Below are 9,517 nucleotides of genomic sequence, written 5' to 3'. Positions count from 1 at the left end.
GGAAGCCTAGTAAAACTCCTATTGAACTTGGTAACAAAATAAAAATGTTCGAAGGGGATCCAGACTTCAAAGGAAGATACCACCAGCTAGTTGGCAAGCTCATCTATCTTTCACACACTCGACCAGATATTGCTTTTGTTGTAAGTCTTGTAAGTCAGTATATGCATAGTTCGTGTCAAGGTCATCTTCATGTTTTATATAAAATTTTGAGGTACTTAAAGCAAACACCAGGGAAAGAGCTATTATTTAAAAAAAATATGAGTGATTGAAAGGTTGAAGTTTTCATAGACGCTGATTAGGCTAGATCAATCAACGACAGAAAATCCACATCTAGTTATTGTACTCTCCTATGGGGTAACTCGGTAACACGGCGAAGTAAAAAGCAGTTTGTTATTGCAATAAGCATTGCAGAAGTAGAGAACAGAGCTATGGCTCATGGAGTGTGTAAAACTATCTAGATAAAAAGGCTACTTTATGTTGAAGTGTTAAAGATAAAATATGAAGATCTCATTCAACTCTATTGTGACAATAAATCTACCATCAGTATAGCTCATAATCTCCCTCACCATGATAGAACAAAGCATGTAGAAGTGGATCACTTTATTAAAGAAAAGATTGATGGAAGACTTATCTGTATCAAGTATGTGCCTACTAATCAACAGTTGGCTGACATACTTTCAAAAGGGTTGATAGAGCAAGTGTTTAATTTCATATTAGACAAGTTTGGACTCATTAATATCTACAACCAAGCTTGAAGGGGAGTGTAACATATACAGGATCTTGCTTATTATCATGTGATTTCTCATTTAATCAAAACATAAATAGAAATCCTAGAACATGCATCTATTGAAATTAAACTATAAACACAGAGATAAAGTAAATTACTTACTTATATGCAGCGAAATTAATGAGACTTCACCCTGTCACTTCTCTATCCTTTTGTCATTTTCTAATTGCTATGAATTTCAAAGAACTGAAACGACGTAACCACAATCTTCCTCACCAATCTTTGATCAAGCCTAACTAGTGTGGGCAATTTTCTCAACACATGAGATAGAGTTGAGGAGAAGAAGAGAGAGTGGCTAGAAGAGTGTAATTCTAAGGTTTTCTATAACAGAGCACTTACCAAATATTTTCTCTTGAAAACCCTAGCTATAACATTCTATTTATAGACACAACTTAGGACTTATTTTCTTAATTAAATTAATTGTAAAATAAAATATAAATAAAGCCCATCATGGTCGGCCACACCATGTGGGTTGGCGTCATGATGTGTGTCTTACATTTAAGGTCCAGTGGGTTCAAATTCAAAACCCTTCTATTTATTTTTTTTATAATTAAGTTAATTAAATTATTAAACCCTTATTCAAATTAACTATTTATAATTTAAACTTGATTTAATATTTACATCAATTTGTCATTATTGATAAATATGTCCAATGTTTTACAATAACTCTTTTTTTCTCTTATTCATAATTCATGTAAATATCACAAAATTACCTAGTCAATTCAATATTTTAAATTGATAATTAAATCAATTATTTGAGACATTTAGGCTTGATTTAATCAAAGACAACGTGGGGACCATGAATCCATGAATACAAGTTACAATAAGTTTTCATAAGTTTATTTATAGAATATATTATCTCACAACTTATTAATTCATCATGGCTCCACTATAGACTCAGAATTGAACTATTGAATTCATAGAATGTATTACCACTAATGTGAATACATTATCCATTGTTATAACCATTACCTTTAGTTAATCCTCTATCGATGACCTACTAATGAGTCGGGTAAAATTTACATTTTTACCCCTCATTTGTATTTATTCTTAACTCCCACTAAATTCCTTATAAATGATAATTTCATAAACTTGATTACATAAATGAGTACTCAATGATTTAACTATTTGAACTAAGTTATTAAGGAAATCATCTTTTTACTTCTATTACGGAAGCTATAGATTTTTTATCTATGTTAAATACTCTCATTCAATTACACTTGAATCTCCAAGAAGTAAATATAGGTTATGTTGTAGGGTAAGCTTTTAACGAACAAGTCAAAAGATCCAGATAATATAATTAATAGAAATATTATCACTCAGAATTGAGATCGACTTGACATATGGTCAATGTTGTGACACTGATTAGATTTGATAATAACAATACTTATTTATCTATTAATAATCAATGTCGGTCCTAGTCTGATGTAACTACATATATCCGATCTTATTTACTTTGTCAATGTCTTGGATAAGACATCACGCCATTGTGTAAGTAGATCATATCGTAGATTACTAAATTAGTGAAAATCTTGTGCACTGATTTAATCTTAGGACTAATGATTTTTTAACACATAATTACAATCACTAGAATTGTAACTAGTTACACGTGTTCGGGATTTTATAGACGTTTATATTAAATAAATAATCATGTAATAAAACACATGAGCAATGCATTGATAACCAAAATGGATTATATTTTTTATTGATAATAAAATGTGTTACATAAAGAATATGGTTTTACAAGGGCATAAAACCCAAGATTGTAGACAGATATGTTAAGGAAATTAAATCAAAATAATAGTCAAATCAAAATGATTTTATAACAGCTATAGGATCTGTATATATATATATATATAAAAAAATTCTTGTTTATAGGATTTAGTTTATTCTGTATTTATGTTTTTTATTCTATACAGTATAAATGCACACTATTCTTCTCATAATAATATACAAGAATTATTTTTCCCATAATATTTTATAAAATCATAAGCAAATAAGAAGATAAAGCTACAACAAAAATTTTATAATATAAAATGTACGCCTTGATTTTCCCACGGGCTGATTAGCGAGCTGAGATACAGCCTAATCATGACTACCACGTGGGCATCCCCAAGACTGAAGCTGCCATCGTAAGGTCCTACCTCCTTAGCTCGAGATAACCTAAGGGTTTGCCAAGATTGCTCAAGGACTGGGTCTGGACTCCAAAGGCAGCAGGTCGAGGTAAGCATCCAGCTCGTGGTACGAGCTGGAGTTGGAGGTTGAGACCTTTTATAAAGTCAATCACGCAAGATAAATGTGCATATATCAGATATCACGTGTCTGATATACCCTTGACCTCTCGGACACGCAGCAGGAACGTGCGTATTCAGACACCCACGAGTGAGTTGGGCCGTGCGGCCCATTATCCCCTTACCTATTGATTTGACCACACTTATGTGTCAGGTTTAGGAATTAATCATGAATGTCACAGGGTTGACATGATAGGTAAGAAGGTCACGGGATGACCTTCTTACCAACTCCCAGGTGCCTTCTCCTATATATATGGAGACCTTGGGAGTTAATTGGGGTTGGAATTGTAAGAAAGACCCTGTAATCAAACATCCAGTATATAGCAATAATACTAACTAGTGGAGTAGAAGGATTTTAACCTTTGAACCACTTAAAAAACGTATTTTCGAGTCACCATTTCATTTTCTAAGATCATTTATCTTTTTCGGTTCAACCTGAGCACTAATCCCTTTCTCTTCTTTTTTTAATTACCTGTTGGCGAAGAACCGCGTCAACATAAAATAATATATATAATAAAGAGAGTATTATATATATATATATATATTTAAGAGGATATATTTTTTAGTGCGATATTTATTGTATGTTTGGAAAGCCACCCTAAAATTGAAAAGTGGGTGTAATTCGAAGTAATTACTCAATTTTAACTATATAATTTGAGGTAATTGAGGGTACCCAGTTATACTCTCCAATTTTCATAGCCTTCCATGAGAATCAGGTGTAATTACATTGGGCAATTACTAATTACTATCAATTTTAATATATATTTATTACATAATATTATTTTTTTTAAAATTCATAAATAATTACCACTCGACATCCAAATACATCATGTATTTTAAAATAGTATAATTATTCAGATGTGTATTACTTCCCTAGTAATTAAATGACTTAGTAACTACACAATTGTTACAGGCAGTTAGTATTGGATTAGAGATGAAAATAAAAAAGAGTACAAGTAATGCAAAAATAATTTATAAGATAATACTAAGGTAGAGAAATGAGTTGGAGATAGCCTATTTAGCTAGGTAGTTTGGGATATTTGGGACCTTATCTTTTCTTGGACAAAATGTAGCCACATCAATAGCGCTTCCATCACCATTAGGTAATCATTTAACAATTAACACCAATTAAAGCAAGAGAAGGATGGGCCTTGATACCAATGTTCTTAAAGCCAAAATATTTTAATGCCATCGATATACATTAGAATGAATATTTATCAATAAGCACATCAGTTGAAGAGGTAAGTTGTAATATCATCAAATCAAATACCCACAAAGGCATGTATACGTTCTATCAAAGTAATAAAGGCATATGCATATTCAAGGGCTCAGCCGTCTTCTGAGTTCGTCGACAACACTGCTTCTTTGGACAACCACATCTTCGGCATTGGATTCAAAGTCTTTCAGTCTCACTGTCCCCTCCTTAACTTCACGCTCACCCACTATCAACATCCATGGGATCTTAGACTCTTTCGCACGATCAAAGTGCTTGTTCATTCTTTTCGTCACCAAATATTCTGCTTTTATTTTCGCATCCCATAGCTCACTTGCTAGTTCTGCGGCTTGAATTAGATCGTCTCCCAGTATGCTTACCAGCACTTCCGTCTTTGTTGCTCTAGTTGTCTGATCAAATATCAGGACAATCCCACAAGATGAATAAAATAAGTAAAAGAAAATCGAAGGAAATGAACAAAATATTCATCAGAACATTTATCTGATTATTGTTTCTTGAGCAATTTTGTCGAGTAAGAAAATTGTTCACCTGGTTCTGGTCCTTCTGAATCTGCTCCATGATATTAAATACTCGCTCGATTCCAAGACTTACACCAACTGCTGGAACTTGCTTTGTACCAAACATGCCTATTAGGTTGTCATAACGTCCCCCGGCAGCAATTGAACCAACCTAAGGACAATCAACGGTTAGTTTTACATGGAAAATTAAGGCCCTTTTATTTTTTAGAGTAAAGGTAATAGTCTGAAAGTTATAACAGCCTAAGTGCTTGCGTAGACCTAAACAAGTTCACCTGTGCACCTCCTTTGAAAACAGCTTCATAAATCACTCCAGTATAATAATCAAGACCTCTGGCAAGACTCAAGTCAAAAGTCACTTTGTTGATACACTTCGATTTATCCAAAGCCTTGAATAAAATCTCCAGATCATTCAAAGCATCAACAGATGCATTATTATCCAAGAATTCACTCCCCTCACTTTTAAGTTTACTTAACAATTCAAGAGGAGATCCCCTCTCTTTCACGAAATCACCAATTTTATCTGCTGTCTCGATAGTTAAGCCCTTCTCTTCCACCTATCAAACATTCACCACGAAAGATAGTAGGAAAAACATTACAAATCCACCAGATTAAGATTAAAACGTAAAGACATCAAAAGGGTAAATAGCTTCTCTTTTCAAAAGCATTTTTGCGAGCAATGTTAAGGGTACAAGTAACAGATGTTACTTTAGTTCAACTATTTTGGACTCCACCATGGATCATAAAACATATCAGTAGATATGGAGCCTAGACACTATTTCTTTGCTTGTGACAGTTGAAATAATAACTTACTCTTTCAAATGAAAAGTAATAACTACAAATACAAAAGAAATCAACACAAATCAAACTTTCAAGATACATCACACAATATATACCCCAAATCAAAGGGAAAGGGAAGTTGTTTAGCTCAAACCAAATATACATATACGTGTGTCAGTGTGGAGGAAAGAAAGATGAAAGCACTCAAACTCAACTGCAGGTAAAGAAAAAGAAATATAAAATAAAAATGGCAACAAATGCAGCATCAAAACACCCGCATATGCATTGAGTTAATAAAACCAACCTCCAACACACAAACACAGGGATATGTCGAGGTCATTACCATTTCTTTCTTAATCTGGTCAAAAGGTTGCTTGTCTAACTTGTCAATGCTTGAACAAATAGTTCTAAACTTCTCAGAGGGCACTCCACAAATTTCTAACATTCCATCTAGTAACTTCCGATGATTCAATTTTATCTGTAAACATTAAGAAAGCAATAGAAAATATTCTAAGAAAAAATCCAAAGATTCCATGCAACAAGTTAGAGAAGATTTTTTAACAGCAATACACAAGTAAACAGTTAACATTGATAAGGAGATAAAGGAGATGACAACAATGGATCGGGATCAACATTCCATTTAGCATTACATCAAAATTATTGAATTTATAAAAATAAAGTTATTGCAGCCATTAGTGTCATGAATCGTGAGAAGTGATGATATTCCATCACTAACAAAATATTATGGTAACATCTACTATAAAATCTACCTTGACATCATTCATGATTCAAACCATTGGGGCAGGAACCATGAGTAAGATAGCAAAATTTATGCGTTTTAATACTAGTCCAATCCATAGAAAAAACCAAAATTGCTTATAACACATACTAATCAAAGTGGATAGAAGAACAGGAAATTAGGAAAGAGAAGTTACCTCATATTTTCCGATTTCTAGTTCATCCAGTAATTCAGTCAAAATCTTAATAATCTCAAAATCTGGCCCCATTCTTTCATATTGACCCGCAATATCAAAATCACATTGATAAAATTCACGATATCTTCCTTTGGATGGGTTGTCTCTTCTGTAAACCTTTGCTATTTGGTACCTTTTGAAGGATGTTATGCCATTCATAGCCACAAACCTAGCAAAAGGAACAGTTAAGTCGTACCGCAAAGAACAGAGCTCCCCACCCTGTCAACCAATGATACCATAAAAAAACCTTAGTTGTGACAAATTAGAAGCAATTTATTCAAATAGCGTGTAATAAAAGACTTCCCGGGACAAAGTTTTTAGAAAACAGCTAGAAAATAATGGCGACTTCAATTAAACAGGAAAATAATATAATAAATCAATGCTAACCTGGTCGGCCAGATCAAATATCAACTTCGAGTCTTCCCCATATTTTCCCATAAGAGTCTCTCTTAATTCAAAAACCGGAGTATCCAGGGCTGTAGCACCATGCCTCTCAAAAACATCCTCTATAATTGAAAAGGCTTTCTTCCTTATAGCCATTTGTTCTTTTGCGAAATCACGAGTACCCTGAAATGTAACAGATATCCAAGTCGGAAATGTCATTCGATCCAATGGCACCAACCATTTTATTCAGCTAAAAATGTACAATACATAGTCTGAGAAGCTTCTTGTGTCAACTATACAACCAAGAAAGCCTATAAAAAATGCTAAATGATTAAAATTTCAAGTTGGTTATTACCTTTGGAAGCTTGGGAAGTCTTCTAGTTTCATTGCTTTCCACAATCTCCTTCACTTTGATTAACAAATTATCAAACTCAATGTCCTTTGGATCCATAAAGGATAAATGATCTTCAACCCATTTCTCCAATAACCCTGAACTACCAAAACCATCCAACTTACTCGCCAGTCTACTCTTAATCAACTGGATCATAACACTGGTCCCTTTCCCCAAAACCACCTTCTTTTTCTTCTCACTCTTCTTATCAACTTTCGCTTTCTCTCCTCCTTTGACCTCAGTACTTTTACTCTTTTCATTCAATTCAGCACCTTCAAGGGAAACATATGCGGTTATCGCTTCCCAAGCCACAATTTTCCACACAAGCCCCAGCAAAACATTCACTTGATGCGCTAATTTGTCATAATTCTCTTCCCCTTCGAAAACCAATTCCGAGACCAGCTTAAACTCATTTTTCAAGGAATCATCACTAGGGCATTTCTTCTCAAACAAACCTCCCAAACTCGACCGCAAATCATTGCTATCCATTGATTCTAAATTTGATTTAGAACGGCCAAAACTACAAGTACCCAAGTCCCACAATGCTGCGGCCAATGGCAATAACGCAGTCCGAACCATCCCGGCCGCCCCAGCGACGCTCCCAGGCCCACCTTTGCCAACTTTAACAACAGAATTTAATTCGACCCGAGTCTTGGAATGAACCAATTTGGCTTGCTCCCTCAAACAGCCGTGAATTTTGGGGATTTTCGAAACCGCGTTAATCTCAACCTTCCCCACCAACTTAGACCCATTCAGCAGTACCTTCATATCACCGGAAACACCAATCTCATCCTTCGCGGTATACCCATCCCCGGAATCCATCAAATTAAACGCTGCCACGTCAGCTTTCAAAGCCTCGCATGATATCGCCGCCACTGCATCTGCAATCATCGAAAGAGCCGCCGTTTGGTAGTCCAAAAGAGCGAAAACTCCGTACAGAGAAGAGGTCAGCCCCAACGTTTCCAGCACAGTAGTCTCCTCTTCGGTCAAATCTAACGAATCAATCTCTAGCTTCTGCAAGTTCCTCATGTTCAATGCTTCAGCAATTCGAACTGGGAGGACCGTACGGACGCTGGCCGAGCCAGAGAGGATGAGGAGCTTGTTAAGGAGTACGGCAACAGAGGCCCTGGACTCTTCCGTGGTTAAGTGATTGGAGAAGTTGAATTGGTAGTCTTTGATGGTCGGGGTACGGTTATCGAAGGAGGCAAGCCTGCAAAGCGCTGAGGAGTCGATTCGTACTTGTGCAAGGCCATTGGCAATGGCATAGACAGAGGATGAGGACAGAGACGATCCCTTGCCTCCTAGCGTGGTCACTGAGACTTCGACTTTCTCCGCCATGGCCGGAGCTCAGGGAGTGACAAAAAGAGGTCTTTTTGCTGCTCCTGATTTAATTTTAGGGTTTATGGTTTCTGAAGTGAACTTCAAGAAAAGTTATAAAATCGTCCAAGTGGCAGAATTAGATGGAATCAATTAGGGTCTCTTTGGTATGCAGGAAATAGGAATCTTTGGTATGCAAGAAATGGGAATCTAAATCTGGACAGTGTTGTTCGTGTTTTCAGCATTTGACACACGATAAATTACTATGTTGCTTAGTCTTTCTTGAAAGCTCGAGTCCAGTTTTCGCCATTATTGTCACTAGAGGAGGAGTATGTCATTAATGGTCATTACTACCTGATGAGCTAGTGGGAAGGTGATCTTTTAGAGCCCTTCGAGCTATGACCAACTCATTAAAATACCAAAGGACCTTCTCCGGGGGAGAATGGCAATTGCCAAGTGTCGGCAGAGAGGCACTTTGGACAACAGACACCTGTTTGACACCCAGTGATTGCAGAGATCGTACTGTCGGTTTCGTCCAAACAGTAAAACAGATGCCTCATGACGTCGTCTGATATATGAGAACGTGCAACTACCACCCTGACACGGGCACTTTTCCAGTAAAGTAGTGGGCTTGACATCCTCGTATTGGAGCCGCCAGATATCTAATGGAGCCACCAGCCAATTTAATATAAGAAATTTTCATTTTTGTAATAACTAATCTCATTATGAGAGTAGTAATTGTAATATGCTTTTATCAATGAACTTAATTTGCTCAGCCGCCTATAAATAGGACTAGGGCATTACTTGTAAAAAGATCCCCAACTTTCAGAGCGAGCACAAACGC

General features: G+C 35.9%; 1 protein-coding gene across 2 annotated transcripts; it reads right to left on the bottom strand.

Annotated features, from left to right (window-relative positions):
* Positions 1–4,206: 4,206 nt before the first annotated feature.
* On the bottom strand, positions 4,207–8,836 carry LOC133777527 (histidine--tRNA ligase, cytoplasmic). 2 transcript variants are annotated; one of them, XM_062217181.1, is made up of 7 exons: positions 7,321–8,833; positions 6,969–7,148; positions 6,543–6,800; positions 5,951–6,085; positions 5,103–5,384; positions 4,841–4,981; positions 4,207–4,701 (listed from the first exon to the last, which is right to left on the bottom strand). In XM_062217181.1, exons 1-7 carry the CDS (start codon positions 8,692–8,694, stop codon positions 4,399–4,401), a joined length of 2,673 nt encoding a protein of 890 aa, XP_062073165.1. In that variant the 5' UTR covers positions 8,695–8,833; the 3' UTR covers positions 4,207–4,398. The 2 variants fall into 2 exon arrangements, with proteins under 2 accessions (XP_062073165.1, XP_062073166.1); XM_062217182.1 differs by lacking the exon at positions 5,951–6,085 and having other exon boundaries at positions 7,321–8,836.
* Between the last annotated feature and the right edge of the window lie 681 nt (positions 8,837–9,517).

This window comes from Humulus lupulus, chromosome 5, assembly GCF_963169125.1.
Source record: "Humulus lupulus chromosome 5, drHumLupu1.1, whole genome shotgun sequence".
Lineage (NCBI taxonomy): Eukaryota > Viridiplantae > Streptophyta > Magnoliopsida > Rosales > Cannabaceae > Humulus > Humulus lupulus.
Note: the sequence above shows the minus strand (reverse complement) of the source record. Positions and strands in the feature narration are given on the sequence as shown.